The 24,877-nt window shown below is 39.5% G+C and overlaps 1 protein-coding gene and 1 gene segment (V, D, J or C); both read right to left on the minus strand.

The window, feature by feature from the left end:
• LOC122740374 (T cell receptor alpha chain MC.7.G5-like) overlaps positions 1–12,764 on the minus strand; it is a 72,397-nt gene extending 59,633 nt beyond the window's left edge. Inside the window, exons 1-2 of the mRNA XM_043982481.1 lie at positions 12,709–12,764; positions 12,207–12,493 (exon numbers count right to left, since the gene is read on the minus strand). Of these exons, the coding sequence (XP_043838416.1) occupies positions 12,207–12,493; positions 12,709–12,754 (333 nt within the window). The 5' untranslated portion in view covers positions 12,755–12,764. The remainder of the gene's footprint in view (positions 1–12,206; positions 12,494–12,708) is intronic.
• Positions 1–24,877, minus strand: part of LOC122738458 — a 285,606-nt gene that overhangs the window by 185,521 nt on the left and 75,208 nt on the right.

Raw genomic sequence — 24,877 nt, forward strand, 5'->3', positions numbered from 1 at the left:
TATTTCTTTAGCAGATCCTTAAGCAGAAGGTCTAAGCTTCTTTGGATTGTGGGTCTTAAGGCCCCTTCTGGCTGATTCTGAATAACCTTGATGCTTGGCACAGAAGCAGAACCATAACTAGCAATTTTGTTGTTGGGTCAAGCAATGCAAAATATACTTGGAGTAGATAACATGAAATAGTCTTCAAGTCAGATTTTTAAGGTGAAGGAGAGTGGGACATAATAGGAATAAACCCATCTAAGAAACATCTTTTGGAAGTGGAGAAGGAAGGGGGCAGAAAATGGGTCATCTGATTACTTCGTATTTGAAGTAATTAGCTTGATGACATAGGTTTTAAGCTGTTTCCAGCTGTTGAAGGAATATAAGGGCTGTTAGTATTCTCTACATTTTGGTGCTCTAGGGCAAAGGTTTTGCCACACTGCTTTTATTAGAGCTTGACATAGATGGCATACAATAAATATGTGTTGATGTTGATTATATTTATATAAAAAACTTGGCACTTGTAAAACCTAATGGGTGATAGGATATGGGAAGGGGTGAGGGGCGTTTTGGGGTAGAAAAGGGAGGGCGAAAGAAGGTGGAGGAAGAATATAGTCCTACCTTTTAAAAAACTCTTTAGAAACAAATTACTGGGGGTGGCTAGGTGGCGCAGTGGATAAAGCACCAGCCCTGGATTCAGGAGTACCTGAGTTCAAATCCAGCCTCAGACACTTGACACTTACCAGCTGTGTGACCCTGGGCAAGTCACTTAACCCCCACTGCCCTGAAAAAGAAAAGAAACAAATTACTGACAATAAGTATGCCTTGGCACCAAGCCTACAAAGGAATGTTGCTTTCCTCTTAAGAGCTTTCCTACTCTCTGGACAGCCTTGCAGAACTCCAGCCTTTGTCTTTCAATTCAATAATATAGGTAGGTGTTACCTTGCTTCAGTCTATTCATTCCTAAACTCAGTATCCCATTAATTAGCACTTTATTAATGAATGTTAAAAATCCCAATTTAATAAAAATTTGTTAAACATCTACTATTAAGCACATTCTGATGCTGGGGATATAGACAAAATCAAAACAATGCTTGCCCTCAAGGAGATTGAATTCTACTTGTACTTAACAGTTCTATTTGGTCTTTAGAATGTATAGTGGGGGTAGAGAGGTCAAGAAAAGAGGGAGAAGTTGGCAGGGTTGGTTATATAGAATAGAAGATGGACAATGAGGTGATCCAAAGACCAACTTCCATTGCCTGAAATTTGAGGGATTCATTTCTTTGGGTTAAGATACTATTCTTAGACACTTTATTAAAATGTAAATGCTTCTAGAAGAGAGTAGCCTATTGAGTCATTACTGGGTCAAAAAAGCTATACACAAGCAGTCATGCAAAAGATTTCTACATTAGCCAGGTTGTGAAAGAAAACAGACAAAAACAAAACTTCAGATAAAGGAACTAACAAAAAAATATGCCTCCATTTATATTCAGATACCATCAGCTCTCTCTTTGCATATGGATTGCATTTTTCATAAGACATTCAGAGTAGTCTTGGATCATTACATTGCTGAAAATAACCAAGTCATTCACAGCAGATCGTCTCACAATATTGCTGTTATTTTGTGTACAGTACATTTCACTTTGCATCAGCTCATGCAGGTCCTTGCAGGTCTTTCTGATAGCATCCTGCTCATCATATTTTTTTTTATAGTAAACTACATTTTTATGATTAATTTAAAGAGAGATTTCCTTACAATACACCCATGAAGTTGATTATTGCAATAACAGTAATAGTACCTTATACCTGACAAAGAATTTTCTTCACAATAGCCTAAGAAAGTAGTAGATTGACTTTTTTTTTTTTTTTTTTTTTGCGGGGCAATGAGGGTTAAGTGACTTGCTCAGGGTCTGTGTCTGAGGCCAGATTTGAACTCAGGTTCTCCTGAATCCAGGGCCAGTGCTTTATCCACTGCACCACCTAGCTGCCCCCATAGATTGACTTTCAATGGGAAGAAGGGCTGAAGAAAAATGCTTCATGTATTGTATACCCAAACTTATATGTTCATGATCTCCTCCCACTTTTTGGGGATCATTACCATACCCCCATTTTCACACTTGTGTTTTCTGTCTTTTTCTGATAAAGGCCCACTATTTGTCCCACTATCTGTGATAGAGTAGTGACTTTCCCTGGGTACATATGGGCTTCTTTATAAAAATAGGGAATCAGAATCATAGGATTTAGAGCTGGAAGGGAAATTAGAAAGCATAGTCCAACCAGATCATTTTGCAAATGAGGAAACTGAGGCACAGAAAAGTGAAATTAGTGGCTCAAGGTCACAAGGCAGTTAAGTGTTAGAGTTGGGATTCAAACCTAGGACCCTTAACTTCAAATGTTATTGTTTATTCCACTACACTACTTTTATATTTTGCAGAGGGGATTCCTGATCAGTCCCAAACTATATTAGATGACATGTAAAGTCCCTTCCAGCAAAATTCAGCTGCCAACACCCAGGCCTGTGGAACAGAAGCCCAATCATAGTGAGTTTGTGATGGCCAGGGACTCATAGAAGGAGAGGCTCTTGTCTGTGTGGTCTTGAGCAAGTCACAAGCTCACTCTCTGAGCTTCATTTTTTTTTTCATCTACAAATTGAAGGTGTTGGCAGGGGAGATCTCTGGGATTCCTTCTCACTGAAAAGCTACAATCCAATGACCTTAAGCATAAAGTAGGAGAAAGAGGCAATATGAAAAAAATCAGAAGAAAGGAGCCTTATGCCCATTCAGTGATCTGAGAAAGATTTTACCAACAGTCCCTAGGGTAGTCAGAAGAGCAGAGGCTGTTTAAGAAATAGGCTCAATGGGGCCATTTACTAGGTTTCTCTTTACCTGAGGAGGGTAGGTTTTGGTTAGAGCCTAGATCCTCTTTTTCACATTGTGCCCCTAGCACAGTAATACATTGCTGTGTCTTCTAGTGTCAGCTTGTTCATTTGTAAGTACGCAGACTTGGTGGTGCCATTTATAAAAGTGATGAATCTCCCTTTCACTGTTTCAGAGTAAGATACTACTGGGCCAGGGTAAATGTAAGAGATAAATGTGGGTGCTTCCCGAAGAGTGTTACAGTACCAGTATATCCAACTTTCACTTATTTTGAAACCATTTGCCTTGCAGGAGATCTGTAGAGTTTCTCCGGCTCTCCTTACACCCAACTCTGATTCCTGGAGCTGAGCCTCTGTGCCCATCCCTGTGAAACACAGAAATAGTAACTCCATGGTCTCATGAAACCATTTTTTTTTTTACCTCCAGAGTCTCCAAGGGAGCCCAGAAAGAAAATTACCTTTGAAAAACATCAGAAGGAAGAGGGGCTCCCTACTGAATCTCATGCCGGTGACCTGGGATAAAAAGCAAATGATGTAGGAATGGAGTTGAAAGAAGTGATATGAGATACTGGAACCATAACTGCTCTCCCCATGCTTAGGGAGAATGACCTCTCCAGAGAAGGTCTAGGAAGCCAGGCTCTCATTTGATTGCTTTGGACATGAGGGAATCAGGCTCCACCCATACTAGGTGTTAAAGAGAACTACACCCCACATAAAAATGTTCAAAGCACCAAATGGCCTCTGAGATGGCCAGAATTAACCAGAAATTGACCTTAAGAACTTTGTTCTTTGGTATATTATTTCTTCAGACTAGGAAATAACTAAGCAGATATTGCAAAGGATTTTAGAAGAGTCTTGGAGATGAATACTAATTTATGATACTGGGATCTTCTCACATATGGGTCACCTTATGTCTGAGGCACATTGTGGGGCAATATTACTCAAGATCAAACTCTACCAATGAACAATATAGCAAAATAAGCAACAATAAAGATTCCCCCCCACCCCACACAGGGACATTCTCTCCTAAAGATTTATCATACCATTAGTGGGCAGTACAACAGAGAGATAATATAAGGCTGGGGAAACTCACTACTCTAATGCTGTTGCTTATTCCACTACAGGGCCAGTGATGTCTTCTGGTGATGTCATCAGGTGAACTTTCATTTCCTCTGAGCCGGGATCCTCTGTCATATCCTCTTTCTATTGTGCTGCTCTCTGCTGGGTGTCTTCATTGGGCTGCTCTTTGCTGGTTTCTTTATCTTCTGCTTCCTCCTACCATCTGCTGTTCTTTTGTTGCTAAAAGTCTTCTTTCTACATAGTGGGTCTTTCAGTTATAATTCCAATTCTTTTGTGATGTAGACTTCAGTTGCCTACAACCAATCAGCTAACTGGAGAAGCCCTTAGTCATTCAAATTTGCTTTTCAAACTGACTTGGCTTCTGTTTCACTGGCTACTTTATTTGGGGTTAGGCAATTCCTTGCAGTGACAATTGTGGTCTAAGCAAATGTCACCTAATACTGAAAAGGGCTAGTTAGAGCTGGAAACCTTTGTCAATTTTCCTTGAAGATTATGAAGTTACTGTACTTTTTGTGTTAGAATTATATGATCATAGAGCTGGAAGTCACCCAGTCCAACTTCTTAACTAATAAAGGAGTATCACACACACACACACATGTATGTGTGTGTGTGTATATGTATGTGCATATATTTGTATATGTATACACACATATATAAAATTTTATACTCTATTATACTCTCTCTACTCTATATAATACAAATATATCTATACTATCTTTCACATATGGTCATCAAATCTCTGCTTACCCACTTTCAGACCACTGTTTTATGAGGATGCTTACTTCATTGATGGACAGCTATAAAAATTAGAAAGTTTTAACATGTTGAGTTCAAGTCACTTATTGGAACTTCCTCTCATTGGTCTTAGAGCTTAACTAGGAATGTCAATTTTACTCCCCTCCCCCCCTCTACTCACCTGGCCACCATTCTAATTAAGACCTTCATTATCTAACCCCTGGGAAATGATGATGTTAATTTCTTTATTGGGCTCTGAGTTTGAAGGCACTCTTCTCTCCAATCTATCTTCTACTCTGCTACTGAAATAATCCTCATAAAGAACAAGTCTGACCATGTTTATTGAATAGATCATGATCTATTCAATAAACCCCAGGGCTTCCTATTACTTAAAAAATCAAACATGAACTCTGTCATTTAAGGTCCTTAACAATATGACTCCAACTTACCTTTCCAGCCTATTATACTTCATTCTCCCCCTTCATTCAATCCAATGCTACCAAATTGTTCTACTTGCTTTTACCCACATTTAACACTATCTTTTGTATTGACTGTCCCCTGTGCCTAGAATGCACTTTCTCCTGACCTCTACCTCTTTAGATGCCTTAAAAACTCAGCTCATGTGCTACCTCCTTAATAAGTCCTCCCCTGACTCCCCCAGCTCCTGGCCACAACTCAATTGCTTTGTACACTTTGGGGGACATTTATTTAGTTTGTATATACTTGTGCATGTTATCCCCCTACTACAGAATATAACCTCTTTGAGGACAGAGAATGTGTCATTTTTATTGTTGTCTACTTAACAGCTAGTAATGCTTAGCACAGCAAGGAGATGAACAAATTTTTGTTGATATATTGATTGTTCTGGACACTTTTTGTTGATATAGCCTAAAATCACATTTGCTTTTTTGGCTCGTACATCCCAATGCGAATGCACTATACCTTATGTCTTTTCCACATGAGTTACTCTTCAGCCATGCCTCCTTCATTATGGTTGAATTTTTGAGCCCAGATGCAAGACTTTTCATTTATCCTTATTAAATTTCATGTTGGTTTTAAATCCAGTGATGCTTTTTTGAATTGATAAAACTGATGAATATTCCTTTTCCATTTTCATCCACTTCACTGAAATAAATATCACCTAAGGAGGGATTAGGTTGATATAGATACATTAACCAACATTTTTGGGGTATAGTGGTTTTCCTAGCTATAAATCCATGTAATTGCAATAATCATTGAGATGATGTTTCTCCATTTTGTCTGTGAGGATATTATGAGATTTCCTTTGCTGAAATCAATATGCACTCCCATGTAGCCTTTTAGGTCTACTACATCCCATTGTTTGGATAGTTTCAGCTCCCTACAAACCTCAGGATTTGACTTGCTGGTGCCCCCTTCTGTTGTTCTGATGCCATAAGTTCTGCTTCTGGAATCTGACTCGCTACCACCCCAACTTTGTTCAGAGAGAAGACACAGTCTTCTTGACTACAATAAATTACTGATTTAAAGAGGTGTTTTAAAGATTCTATTTAGCAACCTCATGAAGAAACATACAAAAGTTTAAAATACTTTTTTTTTTTTTAGTGAGGCAATTGGGGTTAAGTGACTTGCCCAGGGTCACACAGCTAGTAAGTGTTAAGTGTCTGAGGCCAGATTTGAACTCAGGTACTCCTGACTCCAGGGCTGGTGCTCTTTCCACTGCTCCATCTAGCTGCCCCTAAAATACTTTTAAAAATAGAAAATGTAGATGTTTGAATTCTTAATAGTCCTAGTTCTGTATGTTACTGTAACCAGAACCTGACCATAACCTTTCTGAGTTCACCACTTTTCTTGTCTGACTGAACTCATCCTCCATGATCTTGGCTTTTGAGTCAGTCAGCTTATCCACTCTTGCCTGATCTGGGTGCTGGGTCAAGTTCTAGATTTCTATCCAATATAACATATATACTCTATCTATCTATCTATCTATCTATCTATCTATCTATCTATCTATCTATCTATCTATCTATCTATCTATCATCCATTTACCTACCTACCTATCTATCTACCTACCGATCTATCTACCTAGTTATCTATTTCTTCAGGGCTGCAGTTGGATATTTCTGTCTTTTAAGAATCTGCTTCCTTATTCTAAACTATGGGTTTGAGAGCTCTCCACCAACCCACCTATTCTGTGGTCCTGCCAACACATCTTTCTTTTTGGCTTCAAGTCTATAAAAGGCTTACGGTCACCTTCTCCATTTTAAACTCATTGGTTGTAGTCTCCTGTGTTCTTTCTTCCTGGCACCCAGGGTCACAAAGTCCTTTCTCTGGTTAGTCTTTGAAATTAGGTCATAGATTGGACTTATGGAACTATCTGTTTACTTGGAGGTATGACCTGGAAAGGTCTCTGGTAGACAGTAAGATTGGACATGAGTCTTGAAGGAATCTAGGGAAGCCAATAGTAAGGAGGGAGAGACTTCCAGGCTTGGCCCATTCTCTATCATAAGGTCTGTCTTGTCTTCAGAGTTCTAAATTGCATCTTTATTGCTTTATAAAACATTACTGGGATGTCCTTCCAGTGTTTTAAACTCAATGTCTCAAATTCAATATATTATTGTTCCCACCCCATTCACTCTATTTTTCATATTCACAATCTTGGTGTTGACATGAACATCTCTTTTCATAGCCAGGCACTTAGGTCTATTGACTTCATCTCCACAATACCACTCACATACATCCCTTCCTCTGTATTCTCATTGCTACTTCTCTAGTATAGACTTGCCTGGATTATTACAATATTTTACTTATTATTAATCAATCAATCAATTAGTTATTATTAATGAATTATTAGAATAGCCTCTTTAGGGATCTCTCTTCCTCTACAGTATCCTCCCCACCTCCCAATCCATTTTGTATACTATAGTCAGAATAATCTGAGATCTGCCTTTGTTGCTTTTCTATGGAAAAAGTGTTCAGTGATTCCCTACTGCACACCAAGCAAAGTTCACATTTTTGTGTATATTGGCACAACAGTGGGCCTACTTAATTAAACCCTTCCAATTTCAGTAACAAGTCTTCCTCTTCCTTAAATATCCTTGGGAATAGGACCCCTGTACAGTGTCTCAGTGCTGATGCAGAGCTGCTCAATTATTAATGGCCTAGAACTGTCCTCTGTTTCAGTCACAAACTAGCTAGCTACTTCCAGCTTTGCCTCAATCACTGTCAGCAGTTAAAACATATGCTGTGGCCCATTTAAATATATACAAGCTTTACCAGATACTTCTCTATCATTTGTAGCCTGTTTGGCACCTTGACAGCTCAGAGAGCAGGGATCAGAAACCAAGGGGAAGGAAAGAGTCAGTGTCAAAGAAGCAGGACACAGGGAAAAGGAAGGATCACTTTTAAAAATTTATAGGTATTAAGCTTTGTTAGTAAGAATTTTGGGGACTAGTTAAAATTTGCTGTCACCAAGTGCTAGTCTATAGACTCATAGAAACGGTAGTCTAATATATGGATATAATGATATCCAACATTTCCCTTTGGAGGCACAAACTCCAGGGATATGTTACTTTCCCCAAGATTCCTACCATTTCTACATGACCAGCCTATGCTAACTTGTGGGTCAGAATTAATTTCAGAGATTCTTATCAGAGTAAGTTCTCTTCATTGCTTTCTATACTTTCTGAAAAAAAATTGTCAGAAAAAATCAAGGAATTTATTAGATACAATGAAACTTCCATCATATGTTCAGATAGTTGGAAGTTCCCCAATCACTATTGAATCTTGTCTTTGAGAACATTTAAAAAATTTATATTGGAAAGCCATATTGTCTCTTTATCCAACTGATCAATATATCTTCTGTTTCACTTTATTTCTTATATTTACTCAAATACTCTCCATTGTAATTATATTCTTAGATTTATAGATATGTTTCTTAGTGTGCAAAAGTACCTTTTCAAATCCCCCTTTTTATTATTTTTGTTTCTTTTGAAAAAGGCATACCCCACCAGTATGTTAGTTTAGTCATAGATTCCACCCTACTAAAGTTTGGTGTTACCTATGAAATCTAATAATTGCATAGTTCTGTTAAAGTTTTGAGTTTACATTTTTTATTACTCATACTTTATGCATTCAATAGCTATGGAAGTGATATGGCTCTTTCTCCTTTTACCTCTTATTCTGTCCAGAGAATTATTATATACATCCTCCATTGCAGTTGGTTGAGATTAAATGGAGGGACGACTTACAGGCTCTCCTTGGAGAGGCACATTAAAAACTGGGAAGAGTTGGTTTTATTATATCTAAAAGCAAGAAGAAACCTAACTTCATGGGGCACTTGATTCTTTCATATTGAAATGGTCATGATGAAAATGTATAAATAGTGAATCATGAAGATTATTTTGGCTTACACACCAACTTCTCTTGCAGAAGTTGACATAGTAACTAAACTGTGACAAACTTAAAAGAGCCTTCAAATTAAATCAACATATACTTTGCTATTTGATTGCAATTGTAATATTTGAATGCAAAGGTGGGAGTAGGGGACAGCTAGGTGGCACAGTGGATAAAGCACCGGCCCTGGATTCAGGGGGACCTGAGTTCAAATCTGACCTCAGACACTTGACACTAATTTTGTGACCCTGGGCAAGTCATTTAACCTTCATTGACTTTCAAAAAAAAGGTGGGGATAGGCAATGGAAAATGTTGACAAATATGACTCACTAGTAAGAAATGAAAGAGTATAGAGCCTTGAAGACTACACAGTAGTTTTGTTTCTGTATATCATGACTACTTTGTCTTAGAAGCAAGTCAGGAAATAGTAGACCTGGCACAGAAGCTTACTTCCAGATTCTCTGAAAGAAGGTTGTAGGAGAAAGACTAGGACAAGAGATAGAGATTTTATCTGAATAAGAAGAAGGAAGTTGTAAAGGTTGTCTGGAGACATTTGAACTTATGAAGGAGGCAAGAGCTTGACTTTTGGGAGGACATATATTGGAGAACCTGAGGAAAAGCTGAAGAACTTGAGCTGAAGGAAAAGGACTCAAACTGATTTGATATAAAAGAACAAAAGCATTGAAGATAAAAACTTGAAGAAGAGAGCTCAAAGAAAAGGAAATAAAGAAGGTAGTTGGCAATGAAAGGTAAATAAGAAAAAATAAATGAAACACTTTGGCATATTAAGTTGGCAAAACAAATGAAAGGTTAGTGAGAGCTGGAAAGGAAGGAGGGGTATGACTTTCATATTATTAAGGAAGTAGATAAAGGGTTCTAAAGTTCTCAATGAGGAACTTAGGAGATGATGTGTAGATACCCACAAACAGATTGAAAAAGAAGACCAGGACTCAGTATGGAGAACAGGTAAAACTTTTGCAGTAATTTTCACTGAGTGGGTTGATATTTTTGCCATAGCTAAGTGACTATTATGTTTGTTTTAAGGGTAGGCTTCTCTTTATACAAACTTCTATATATTCCAGGTTATCAAGTATAATGGAATGTTCCTAATAAACGACAACCACCTAGAAGTGAGATTTCAAAAGGGGAAAAAGGATCTTAAGTATCAGAGGGAAAATCTTACTTTTTCAATAATGTCATACAGAGGTAGGGAAAGAAAGGGTCAACTCTACATTTGGAGCTAAAAAAGTTGTGGCTCTTCCTAAAGATGAGGAAATTGTATGTTTTGAGGGGGGATCATTGCACAATGTTGCTGTTTCATATACCCCAACTTGTTTAGCCATTCCCTAATTAATGGGCATCCCCTCAGTTTCCAATTCTCTGCCACCACAAAAAGAGCTGCTGTAAATATTTTTGAACACATGGGTATTTTCTCCTTTTTTATGATCTCTTTGGGATATAGACCTAAAAGTGCTATTTCCAGGTCAAAGGATATTCAGAGTTTGTTGCCCACTGGGTACTGTTCCAAATTGTTCTCCAGAATGGTTGGATCAGTTCACAACTTCACCAGTGGTGAATTAATGTCCCAGTTTTCTGACATCCCCTCCAGCATTCATCACCTTTTCTGTCATATTAGCCAATCTTTTAGGTATGAGGTGGTGCTTCAGAGTTGTTTTAATTTGCATTTCTCTAATCAATTGTGATTTAGGTCACAAAATACTGCCTTTAAAGTACTTTCTTGACAATGGCTATGCTCAGCTTTTATTAAAATTATACAAGCCCTCTTAAAAGATGTAACAAAAATATAACTTTCTTCAACAGCACTCTGAGTATAAATATTAAGCAAGGCATGAAATAGGGAAACATGCTTGCCAAAGGTGATTGCCTCCTTTGTGGAGGATGTAATGCACAGAATCCAAATCAAGGACAGTGAGGTCCTTCAGATGTTCTTGTTTCTAGATGCTATTTTATAGATTGTACTAAGCCCTGAAACATCACATAATCATGCAAAGATCCCCATATGCGAAAAACCAAATGGATGAAGAATGTCTCTTGTTCACCCAGGATATTCATGGTGATCTATCAGAACATTCTTCAGATGGATAATGGATTTATTCCAGAGTTGGATAGTAGGAGAATAAACTAGATTGCTTTGGGGAAATTGTAGTGCTTTTAATTATCTTAAGCTTCTCTTTGAAACAAAGACTCATCTTTCTCTTTCTTTTTTAGCACCAATATTCTTCCAATGATGCTATATGCTTCAGAAGTATGGAAGACCATTCTCCAAATAATTGAAATTGTAGGTCACTTAGAGGACAATGGAGAAATATGCAGTTATCATGAGCAAGCATATCACCAACATAGAACTGCAAAGAAGAATCAGCACCAAAAATATTATAAAAGATATGTATGATTAGAAAAGTAGAAAGGCCAGTCACATAGTGAAAGAAAAGGGTGGCTGTTATTTGGCCTGTGTGATCCACTGATACCCACATAATATCAAGAGATTTAGTGTAACTCTTCCAACACTACTAGATACAAAGGGAAAAAGGGAATTTTCTTTGCTCCACTTTCCTAAAAGGTGGGCTTTTAGAGAAGGAATAACTAGCTGTTGTCTATAGCCTCACTTGACCACGTGTAGCAAAAACTTTTATAGGAGACCTAGGGAGCTTATGAATGCATCTGGGGAGACAATGTAAGGGTGACTACTGATATTTCTTCCCCCTCCCCACAGGTCTCACTTGCCCTTATACTAGGCTCCATCCTCTTTGGGATTTATCTAAATGTCTCTGTAGTGCATTGTTCAAGTCATGATTAACTGGGTAGGAGACAGCATAGGGCAGATGAAAGCACATTAACTATGGAGACAGAAGATATGGTTTCCAATCCCAAATCTGAGACTTACTTGTAAGCCATTTAACTGGACCTCAGTGTTCTCATTTATAAAACAAAAGGATTAGATTTGATACCCTCTGAGGTCCCTTTCAGCTCTAGCTCTATAAACATATGTTCCAAAGCAGGGAGATCTCAGTTGGCTCTGAGATTCAAACTTTCCCTGTTCCCATTTTCCTTTTAGTTCATTCAGGAGGAAGCAGGGATCCTCATTGACTGTGGTTTCTGAATCACTCAGAAGTGGAGCTGAAGCACTGTGGTGCTCAGCAGCGCAGTAGTAGATTCCTTTGTCTCTCACTGATGCCTTGACAATTTTAAGTGTGAACTTATTGTTGGCCTGATCAATCTCACCCTGGAAATTCCCTTGGAAACCAGAGCCATAGTAGTTGCCTTCTCTGTATATAAATATCAGAGTGTTGTCCTGGTTCTTTCTGTACCAGTACATGTAATAGCTATTCATACGTCCTCCTGTCATGCTACACTTGAAGGTGCTGGCCCCTCCAACCAGGACAGTCACAGCCTTTTCTTGCTGTTCTAATGCAATCTGTGGTATGACTCCTGAAAGGAAAAGAGAGGTCAGTGGGGGAGCTTCAGCTATCCTGGGATGGAATCATTGACCAAGCTTCATTGGAAATCTCCATCTTCCCCTCCAAAGTGAGAATTTCAGGACACAGATCTTAGGAAACATCGGTCTTTGTGCCTCTAATTATTTAGACTATTTTTGTTCCGAAGTCCTTAATACTGAGGACTAGTTAAAAAGGACTAGTTCTTACCTTCACCAAAAAGCATGAGGCAGATGAGGGGGCAGATCCACTGCATGGCTTCACTGTAGGAGTGACTCTACTTTTGAACCAGTTAGGCAGTTTCCTTCTCTTCCAAGCCATCACGTGTTCAGTTGACATCCTTTCATTTGAAGAAACCAGCCCTTGTCAGCAGATGGTCCAATCTCAGGAGAAGTGTTTTGTCAGTCATAGAAAGAACAAAGTGCCGGTTACCTTTTCATGTGGAATAACCAGGGCCAGGTAAACGAGTCTAAGGAGAGAATTGGGTCAATAGCAGATTTAAAATTTTTTTTTTTTATGTATTCACCAATAACCATGTCTCTCTCTGATGATATAATTAGAATTAATCATTTTCATGTTAGACATTTCTGCTGAATGCTTGGTTGGGCACTTTGACAAAGCTAATGATGAGCAGGGGAATTATTGTCGATCTCAAATATTCTCAAATATCCTAGCTGACATGATCATTGTATTTAGTGTATTTAGATCACTTTATTTTGCCTTTTAGGCAAAGTTGGAGGAGGTGATTTATTTTAGTACAATTAAACTCCATATTGTTTAATTTTGACTGAGTTTCAGTTCAGTAAGTATTTGAGTGGACAGGTGTGATAGCACTGTATGTCGTAGCAGAGTGCTGGGCAAATATTAGGTGTTTAATAAATGCTAGTTGAGTGACTTGACTGACTAATCCATGCTATGGGAGAAACATGATGGTGGATATATTGAGCCTGGGAGTTCTCAGCTGCAGTAGGGCTAAAGTGTCATCAAGTGTCTACACTGTCTTATACCAATATGATAAGCAAGATGCCACCAGGAAGCCTAAGGAAGAATAAACTGGCCTAGGCTGGAAATGGAGAAGGTAAAATCTTTTGTTCTGATCAGCAGCGGGATGGGGTTTGTGAGTGAATGTTGCACTTCCAGTCTGGGAGAGTCTTAAAAAACAAACAAATATAACCAACAAAACTCAATAATAATAATAATAAACCCTAACACATTTGTTAAATCTCTAGAACATGTTATAGGCATTTGGGAAAAAGATTAAAAAAGTGGAAAAATAGTTCTTGCCCTCAAGGAACTTACATTCTATAGAGCATGAGTCAGAATTTCCTGACTTTTACTATACTTGCTTTTTCTCTATTTTCAAAAGTCATCTTTGTGAGACTATACAAGGTAAAGAAATAAAAACACAGAAATATACCATTTACATCTCAATCTCTATCAGCTTTGTTTCACACTCTGAATTTATTTGATCTTCGGAATAGAAATGTCAAATTCTTGTGATCTCCTTGTTTATTTATTTATTTTTTGAATCAACAAGTATTTTCCTTTCATCTCACTCTTCCTTCCTTTTCTTCATTCCACTAAAAAAGAAAAAAAAAACCCAAATCCTTTTTACAGATATGTGAAGTTAAGCAAAAACAATACTACTCTTTTGAAATTCTTAAAATAGGTGAGTGAATAATGAAACATGGGAAATGAGGAAGCAGAGGCTGAAAGGAGAGGGCCAATTATGTTGCCAAAGATGAATGAAGACCACTGTTGACTATGGCCAAAATACTTCCTTCCCTCCCCCGCCCCTCCCCCCCACCCCCACCCTTGTATATAACTACAACCATGGAATCTCAGCACTGGGAGGGATCTCAGGGATCATATTAGGTTAATGATCATTAGTTGAATTTGTCCAACTCAACTCTTACGTTGTTTGAAACAGGAACCCCCTCTGAATTTCTCTGACAAGAGATTAACCTCCACTTAAAGGCCTAATGTCAGTGAGCAGGCACTTATTAAACACTTATTCTATGCCACAAACTGTGCAAAAGGAAGACAAAATCTTTCTCCTTTTCCTCAAACTTACATTCTAATGGGGAAAAAATAACACATTTATTAGATTTTCTTATGTGTAATGATATTTTCTATAGCATTTTCCCTTGAATTGCCGAATTGTTCTTAGCATATGGATTATAGCTATTTTTTTGGGGAGATAATTTCTTTTGGGGGTAAAAGCAGGATTTGGAATGCAAGACCTCAAGTTTCCCCCAACTTAGATTTGATTATTTTCTGAAAACAAAATTGCCTCCCTGGCCCCACTGGGGGGCCGGGACAGATGGCTCTGGGTCCTTTTTGGAACAAAAGAGCAATAAGGTAGGCAGAAGCCAGTTAGAAAAAGAGGAAATAAAGGTGAATTGGTTCAGGAGGACCAGAAAGGATGTGCTGCTCATAGAGCCTGTGGAGCTAGGAAAGAAAGGTCTAGTAGGGATTGGAAATAAGAAGTTGAGGACCAAAAGAGAGCTCTACCACTTTCTCCAGTGATTTGAGGAGCTCAGGGATAGTTTTGTTTAACTTAGGGGAAAGGGGAGGATAAAACTGTAAAAAATTTATAGATAGAGATGTTTTCAGAGTTAGTCTTGTATTTCCTCAAAGAGATTACACTAAATAACTACATAGAGATTCTTAGAATTGAGAGCTCTCTAAGATGAGTATAATTGTTTGGTTGGATCATGCTGGACTCTGTTCCTCCAAGTCACTTTCCCTCTCTATGCCTCAGTGTCCTCATATGTAAAATTAGAGGATCAGGCTGGATGATCTTGAAGGCTCCTCCGGATTCTGATATCCTGTGCATTTGTAACTGCCGTTATGTCCTGCCTCCTCATATGGACCAATAGCTCCTGTTTAGTAAAGTATTTGAAATATATCCTATTCCACCTTATCTTAAGTGGCCCCTTCCTCAATGAAACATGGACTCCAGTCCATGTTGATTTCTCCCTCCTCCAAATTCCTATTGTGCCGAACTATATGTGTGACCATTTAAAATCACATATTTTTGCATTATATTTCACTCTTTATATGTGTGTAGATATGTGTATGAGTGTGTGACTTGTATACTTAATTAGCTTGCAAACTCCTTAGAGGTGGGGATTATAAACACATGATGGATACTCCTTTGGGAATGTTGAATTAAACTAATATGATTTTGTTGCATTTGAGACCACTGGCTAAAGGGTGAGGTGCTGCTGGTTTTGCCATTGGTCACTCTCTGTATAGAAGAACCCAGGAAACAAAGGGGAAAGGGCTTTAGTCCCAAGGCCACAGGCAAGGAAGAGCCTCAGTCCTTCCTGAAATGGCAGCTAAACAGGGAGCTTGGCTGAGTTGCCAGAGATAATATTGGGCCACCTACCCCTTTGACTGCACCAGACCAATTCTGGTTTTGGTTATTGTTTGTCCTTTGTTCTTGGAGAGGACCATGATATCACCCTGATGTCATGACTTGCACTGAATTGGATTTAAGTAAAAGGGGCTGTGCAAAGCCCCCACCCTCACTCTCTCCTCCAGAGCCAACTGAGTTCAGTGTCAAGATATAGATCAGGATGACTGGAGATGGCCCTAGATGTTTAAGGCAACTGGGTTTAAGTGACTTGCCCAAAGTCACACAGCTAGGAAGTGTCTGAGCTGAGATGCGAACTCAGGTCCTCTTGACTCCAGGGCCAGGGCTCTATCTACAGCACCACCTAGCTGCCCACCAGACTGATGATGGTATCCAAAGTAGAGGAATGAGCTTGCAAACATCAGCTCCTTTCCTGGGGATTATTGATACAACTTTCTTTTCTTCATAGGTAGGGGAAGGTTAATGCTGGCTGCAAGGCTGATTTAGTTAATGATTCATTTTTAAGGCCAAGGCATATGTCTGGTGTCCCAGCATACAGAGTGACAGAGAGGGATTTGTTGCTTGGCATGACTTGAGACAGAGAGAAGAAAGGATTCTAGAGATACAGGAGACCTTATGTTATCAAAAGGTTTCAGTGTTCTAAGCCTAGGATCCACAGGTTGATTTTAGGCAGTCTGAGAACCTGGAAGGGAAAAATGACACCTTTATTTTCACTAACCTCTAACTGAAATTTAGCAATTAAAGTTAAAGTTTCCTGAAATTATTTAAAAATATTGTTCTGAAAGAGAAACAAAAATGACCTGATTCAGTTTGTCTCTCATGCTCTACTTTTCCATAAACTCACATATATACTAATAACTAATATTTATTAATGCTTCAAAATTTGCAAAACATATTACATATATAATCTCATTTAAGTCTCGTGACAAACTGGGAGGTAGTTAGCTCAGGTCTGATTATCCTTTTTTACAGGTAAGGAAGCCCTTCAGAGAAGCTAAATGATTTGCCCATAGTTGTACAACTAGTAAGTGTCAGAGATGAGATTTTAACTCAGGTCTTTTAAATTACAAATCCGGATCTATCTAGTATGTTACGATCTCCTCCTCCTCCTCCTCCTCCTTCTTCTCCTTCTTCTTCTTCTTCTTCTTCTTCTTCTTCTTCTTCTTCTTCTTCATAATTCATTCAGTGTCACCTATTAATTCTTCCAAGCTTTCATAAGCTGGTGAAGGGTAAGTCAGGGTAAAGTTTGACCTTGAACTTGGTCTGGTCTTGACTTCACACAAATTTCAGACTATTTTTTCTCTCCAATTGGTATGGAAAATGTCTCATGTTTCTGGGGAAAATATTCCTAATTCCCAGTTTGAATTCTCAAATTGATACCAAAGTGCTGGATTTGGATCTGCTCAGAACTAGGGCTACAGCAACTATGACCCATTCTGCCCTGTAAAAAAAAATTCCATCTCTTAGTGATGCATTGAGAATTTCAAGTATGAGCTGGTTGTTTGAACTTTCAACATTGCCCCCAAAGTGGTCCTGAAATCAAGACCCAAAGTGGCCCCTTTCTCTATCTATAAACATCAGAGTTATCTTGATTCTCTTTGTACCAGTACATGCTATAATCAACCATCCTTCTTCCTGTCATATGACACTGAAAAGTCTTCTTTTCAGAGACAGGGACAGTCATAGTTTGTTGTTCTTATTTTAACATGATGTCTGGCATGAATTCTGAAAAAAGTTAAAGTCAGAAAAATATATTAAAGAAACATGGCAAAGTACCAAGGAACTGGAGATATTGGAAAAATGTTATGGGAGAGGTCTGTCATTTGAACTCTTTTCTGAGATAGGACAATGTACTTGGGAGAACCATTCATTCAATAAAAAAATGATTAAATATGAACTAATTTATATATCACTTACAGCTTAGAAAGTATTTTGTCCACAACAAACCAGTAAGGTAAGTAATGCCAGTTTAATTGTCCCTATTTTTTAAAAAAAATATTAATTTACTTAAAATTTTTTATTTCTTGGGGGCAGCTTGGTGGCGCAGTGGATAAAACACTGGCCCTGGATTCAGGAGGACCTGAGTTCAAATCCAGCATCAGACACTTGACACTTACTAGCTGTGTGACCCTGGGCAAGTCACTTAACCCTCATTGCCCTGCAAAAAAAATTTATTAATTTTCTTTTTAGTTTATGGAATAAAACAAACATTTTCATAACATAGTATAATAAAAAGATGATTGCATATGAAACTGCAAATTATGTATAACTTTTAAATATATAATAAAATTACCATGTAAATTTCTTTATTTCCTTTTTCATCCTTTCCCCTGCCCTAAAGATGGCCACCATTAGATACAAATATATGTGTGTATGTGTGTGTATGTAAAATCATTCTTTACATGCTTCTATTTATCAGTTCTTTCTCTGGATGCAGATAACTTCTTCCTTTGTATGTCCTTTGTAGTTAATTTGGGTGAGGTAACTTAAATTGCTTGCTGAAGGTCTCATGGCTAATAAGTGGCCAAACTAAGACTAGAATTCTGTTCCCCTACTTTTCCTGGTCTAGTGTTCTTTCCAATATACCAACCACCTCTCTTGTTATGAACCAGATCCTAGACTAGAAACTGAGAGAAGGGGTAGGTGCAGGGATGTGCTGATAATAATTAACTCTCCTATATACATACACACCTATAAAACTTTTAACTTTTAATTTACATTATTAACATTTTCTCCATCACTTTCTTAAGTCTAGACAACTAATAAAACAATAAATCAAATCTTGATTTATAGTGGTTGCCTATTTCCAAAGTGTAAATGCTCATGCTGAAAATTTAATAATTGACTCCCAACAAGTTGATTTTTTTTTTGGTGAGGCAATGAGGGTGTAGAAATATTTTGATGAATGGGACTAATTTTGGGGGCTAAAGTTGACTGGAGGACTAATCTGGGGACTGTTGGCTGTTTGGCTATCTGACTGCTATTAATTTAATGTGGGCTGTTTATAAAATTCCACCACACTGCTCCACTCCCAAATTGATAAGCAAAATACTAAGAAGCCTCTTAACTAAATAATCAAAGCAGAATTTATTTATGAGATACTATTTAAAATGAAGAATACAGAGAAATAAAATGTACAACCTGACTGCTTTCCTGCGGTCTCTTTCCACTGCATCTCTTTCCCACCTGCTGCCCTTCGAACTTTTTTAATATAATAAGGGCCTTAGCCACCTCTCACCTCAGGGTATTTTCACTTGTTCAGCTACTTTCACTAACTCCGCCCTGTACCCTTTCACTTTGTAAATCCCCCTGCTTCTAACTTTTCTCTCCTTACTGCCACCGCTGAACCCCTGTGTTTCTCTCTCACTGACCTTCTGTCTGTCTGTCTGTTTCGTCAGTCTGTCCTTCGGCCTCTCTTTTCCCTGCTCCTAGTACTTCTTGTCTTCTGTCTAAACCCCCTGCTGTCTAACTCCCAGGTCTATATATACCTTTTCTTCTCTCTACTCAAATCTTGGGGCTTCCTGTGCCCCCACAGATCAAGCTAATCCTCCAGCCAGGGCTGTGGCTACTGGTGGTGGTGGGGTGCGCTCCAGCCTCATGTGCCTCAGCACAGGCTATCCAGGATCTTTTGGATAGCTCTGCTCAGGTTGGAGAGAGCTGGGGCTTTTTTTCCCCCAGCTGTCTGACCTGGGGTCTTTTTACAGCCCACAGGGCTTTCTGGCTCAGCTGAAGCAGAGGGGGAAGGGCACCAGCACCTCCCACACAGAAGAGACCCTGAGGGCCAAAGGCTTTCTAATCTCAGCCTAAAGGTAGGGTCCCCAAATCAAAATAAATTTCCACAAGGGCTAAGTGACTTGCCCAGGGTCACACAGCTAGTAAGTGTCAAGTGTCTGAGGCCAAATTTCAACTCAGGTCCTCCTGAATCCAGGGCCGCTGCTTTATCCACTGCACCACCTAGCTGCCCCACAACAAGCTGGTTTGAGTTGGCTCCAGAACACTGGATGGGTGAGGTAAGGCACAAAGATGAGTAATTCAGGAAGCTTTGGTGCCTCTTTAGGATGGGCCTTTCTTGTTTTAAGGTCCACAAGATTGCTCTTGCACACACAGAAGAACATAGACCAGATGAAGAGACAGGTCCACTGCATAGTTGAACTGGGAGAATGATTCTCCCTTTGAGCCTGTCCCCAGACAGTCTCCTTCCTTTCTCAACCACCAAGCTTCCAGTGATGTATTTGTGTACTCTTGACCTCAATTGTACACCGAGGAACTATGCCTCAACTAGCACTTCAGGAAATATCTTGTTGGCTATGTGTAGAGAGAGTTTGGTGCCTTTTCTTTCTTTTGGAACAGACTGGGCACATTGCTTAACCTCTCCAATTCTACACTTCTGTCTTTTATAATATCAGGGGGTTGGATTAAATGACCTTTGAGACCTCTTCCAGCTCTAGATGGATGATCATCTGACAGTTCCCTAGCCAGAGCCAGGTTAAAGTTTGGACAGCAAAGGTTTGCTATTTAACTCTTGACTGCTCCCAATGGATCTCTCTCTCCCCACATTTATGGATGTGACTGCTGGTTTTGCTACAATTTATTCATACAGAAGGGAGATACTTATGAGCAAGGGACTTATTGAGTTGTCAAATCCCCAACCTTCTGCAGCACTGAAATCACATGACTATAGCACAGAGTATAATGGAAGGCATTAATATATCTGATGTTATTTTTAGTAGAAGCTAAGTGCCTGATACAGTCCTCTGCCCATGGTGGGCACTCAATACATGTTGATGGCTGACTGAAAGCAAATAAACACCCAGACAAAATGGGAAGAGGGATTTGAGTGGAATAGAGAATTTCAAGTAAACAAAAGAAGACAGTAAAAATATGAAAAAATAAAAGGTTCACGTCCCACTGTGTTATCAAATTCTTTGCCAGAAGGATATAATAGGATCAGCTCTTCAAATAGAAAACAGATAAATAAAATAGTGTGAAGGAAATGAAATATGAAGACAAACAACATGTAAGAAGAGATGAGGACAAACAAACTGGAGAAAGTTAGGAAGGCAAAAGAGGGAAGAAATTACAGTGCCATGTAATCCTGGTCAGGGGTGAGGACAATGCCCTTTTTCTTTGTTATAATGAAAGAGATGGATACCAGAGACTTGCCTTAGAATAGATGTTTATCCCTGAATAGCCCATATGCACCTTCATTCCTCTTGGAACCCCTACCTCCCTTCACAGTACCATGTTCTTCATTTCTAGATTTTCCCAGTTATTGGTCAACCCCTCTCTACCCTATCTCATTTGAAATCACTTTGCATGCATTATATAATTCTATAATCATGCATTTATATAATCACACATTTGCTTAGTGTCTATAGACTCAGTACTGAAAGAAATCTTAAAGGGAGAGGCAGTCTGGTATAGAAAAATGAACAGAGAGCATCTAGAGTAGGAGGATCTGGGTTCAAATCCTTCCTCTAATGCTTTGTTGTTATTCAGTCACTATCTGTATTGTCTGATTCTTTACTCCATTTGGGGTTTTCTTGGAAAAGATAACTGGAGTCCTTTGCCATTTGCTTCTCCAGGTCATTTTATAGATGAGGAAACTGAGGCAAATGGGGTGAAGTGACTTTCTCAGGGTCACACAGCTAGCAAGTGTCTGAGGCCATATTTGAACTCATCAAGATGAGTCTTCTTGATTACAGGCCTGGCCCTCTATCCTCTAGTTGATTCTAATGTTTACTACCTTTTCACACCTGGCCAAGACACTTAGCTTCCCCTTGCCATAGTTCCCTCATGGAGTAGGTTAAAGGACTGGACTAGATGACCTCTGATGCACCTTTTAGAACTATGAACTATGACTATCTAGTCTCCCATTTTATGTTGGAGGAAATTGAAGCCCAGAGAGTTTAATGAAGTAGTCAAGATCATATAGATAATAAAAAGTCTGATTTGACCCTAAGATCCTTGACTACTTTCTCTAGCCAGTTTTCTATTTTTTACCCCACTTCACTAAATTGTGAGCATATTATATGCCCGTCTTTTCAGCAGAAATTAAGGTCAGGGACATTTTCTCCTTTGTATTTGATAGCAGAGCGTTTGTCACATAGTAGGCACTTCATACATGCTTTTCCACAGATGGATTTCAGTCTTGACAACACCCTTTGACTGTTCCATGATTGGCCAGCATTTATCGCTTGAAGAGACAGAGAAGGGAGTGAAGCACGAGCCATCTATTACTTTTATTACCTATAGTGCCTTGTACATTCATTATAGGCACTCATTAAATATTTGTTGAATGAATGAATAAATGATTCCCGTCTTCCTGACCCATGTCTGGTATCACTGTTACGAGTTAATTTTAGTTAACTGTAAATCGGCTGGTTCTTGGCCTTGGCCATAGAGACTGGTTCCTGATCGTTGGCTCACCTTGGTCTCTTCTCCCGTGTCCTACCCTATGCTTAGAAGAGGGAATGCATTAAGAGGAACCTGATAACCTTGAATCTTGACAATACATTATGATTTTATTGCTATGAGTAGAGGTGGGGGTGGAACTACTCAATTTACAGTGTTACTGAGTCTGAGGGAGCTAAACTAAGGCACTGTAAATAATGTGATGCTTTAGAAAAAACATATTTCAACTCAGCTCTCTACTTTTTGTGCTGTCTGTCCTCTTTTATTTTCTTTTTGGAGTGGGGAACAAGTGTTTCCTTTTAAGGGGTGGCAGTCTCAGCCTACACTTTTGGGAGAATGTAAGGGAATCAGGGAATTTAAAGAATGTTTCATTTTGGAGGTTTGGTGGTTGAATGACTCACTGGTGGCATATATCTCTCTTCCTGGGTTTGACTTACTCTTCCCTCAAGGGTTTATCTCCAGTAGGTCAAGAGTGAGTGAGTATGTGTATATATATATATGCTTAGATATATAATATATTAATTATATAATATATAACATACAATTAAACATAATGCATAAATTATGTTTGCATAATTAAATAATTAAACAGCAATACACAGTTAAATATATAATTATATAATAAACAATATTTGTATATTTCATGTTTTGTTTATAGGCTTTTCTATTTCTGGAAACATGCTATTACAGTTATCATCAGGACTCCACTGATTTTGGAACTTTCAACTGGAATCAGTGTCTACTTTTCCTTCTCTTGTCATCACCTGAAGTCTCATCCTAATAATTGACAACTTGGTCAATCTCCACAACAAGCCAACAAATTTTTATTAAGGGAGTTGTATATTAAAGCATAGCCCCAGCTGGGGAAGGGTGCCATTTCTTCTAGTCCCTCTGGTCCTGCCTCCTTCCTATCCCCTCCCTTCTGGGTGGAGCTAAAGTGCATCCTCTCTGAGCATGCTTCATCCCACAATGCATCTGGTTTGTCCACTGGGGACAGGGTGGGGCTAACCTGCAATGTAAATTAGTTGTAATTATGTGCTAAGAAGAAAAGGTTATTAAGGGACAGCTCCAGGTAAGTAAGAGTACATACTTAGAGCTCTGGAATTTTCTTTAACCACAAAGCCTCCAGGGATTGGGGGGCTTCCCTAAATAATATTACCTTAGGGGACACTATTCTCTAAACCATGTTACCCTAAGGGATGCTATCCCCCCACCAAGAGCCCAACTTCATCACTTGCCCCTCTTAATTTTCCCTGTGAAAAGGAGTGTGGAAGGTCTTTCATTAGCTGAGGAGGGGTGAAGATTGGGGGACCTTGGGGAGTGAAGAAGGTTGATACTTTATTGAGAGTTCTTGGGTGGGCAGCTTCAGGTAGAGAAATCCTCTGGAGGTGGGATTTTTGTAGTCTCTTGGGCACAGAGAGACAGTTTAGAAACAGGAGGCCAAATAGGAGACCAAGAACACATAGGAGGGGAACAATCAAGGTGGTCAATAGGGTGAATAACCAAGAGTGCCAAGGGGGTCTCAGTTCTGAGGGGGTTGAACTCTTGCTCATGGTGTCTAACGGAGTGTTGATGACCCTCATCAGGAATTTTCTGGATCTTCTGGTTGCTGTTGATGTAAAAACAGCACTCTTCACCCTTGAAGGCACCTTGTGCAGCTAGGAGGGAACCAAGGGCTCTCTGGAGGACTACAGAGGCATGGGAATCAGTTTGTTCCCCTAGGACTTTGAGGCCTGGGAGAAGGTGGTCACCGATGGTGGCCAATTCGTGGGAGAGAGAGGTGTAGGCTTTGGTGGTGGTCTCTAGGCCACTTGTCCCTGTCTAGATCCCATCTGCTCTTCTACCTGTAATGAGAAGAGGGACAAAAGGGAGAGTCCAGCACCCTTGGGGAGTCAGGGTGACAGGTTCTCTGACCAAAAGAGGAACTGGGTAGGTCCTGGGAAGACTGCCCTCTTTGGGGCAGCATAGGACACACCACTTCAAGTGTGCCTGGGACTGGAGCCTGGGGTCAGGGGACTCAGACTAGGATGGGTGAGGAAGGAGAAGGAGTCAGAGCAAAAAAAGAGGAGTTTAAAAGGAGGTCGCCCCACAGACAAGAGTTTGGACCCTGGAGCAATAGCACATCCTGAATTGCTCTCTAAGCTTGTGGTCTTGTGCCAAGGCCATGAAGATGTTTCATTTTCAAGTCACATGAATCAAATCTACCCCAGTTGGCCAAGAGGTAACCCAAGGTGCATGGGGGTGGGGGGGAGGGCTCATGGAATGAAAGGAGCTTGTCCCATAGTGGCTAGGGAAGGGAGGCAGAAGGGAAGTGGAAGCAAGATGAGATACAGGGCACAGAAGCCTTCTAGCATAGCAGCATCCTCCTGCTGTGGGCCAGGGCTCCAGTGGGGCATCCCCTGTCTAATGGAGCTCACCTGACTGTGAAGGCCACCCCTGTCCCTTGGCTTGGCCAGCTTCTGAGGGAAGGTCAGAGAGGGAAGGGAGGGTAGCCAGTTACTTTGGAATGGAGACAGTCCGAGTTGAGCATGATTCCCATAGGGTCACCAAAAATGCTGTCATTGCCTGAAGTCTCATCCAAAG

This window comes from Dromiciops gliroides, chromosome 2, assembly GCF_019393635.1.
Source record: "Dromiciops gliroides isolate mDroGli1 chromosome 2, mDroGli1.pri, whole genome shotgun sequence".
Taxonomy (NCBI): Eukaryota; Metazoa; Chordata; class Mammalia; order Microbiotheria; family Microbiotheriidae; genus Dromiciops; species Dromiciops gliroides.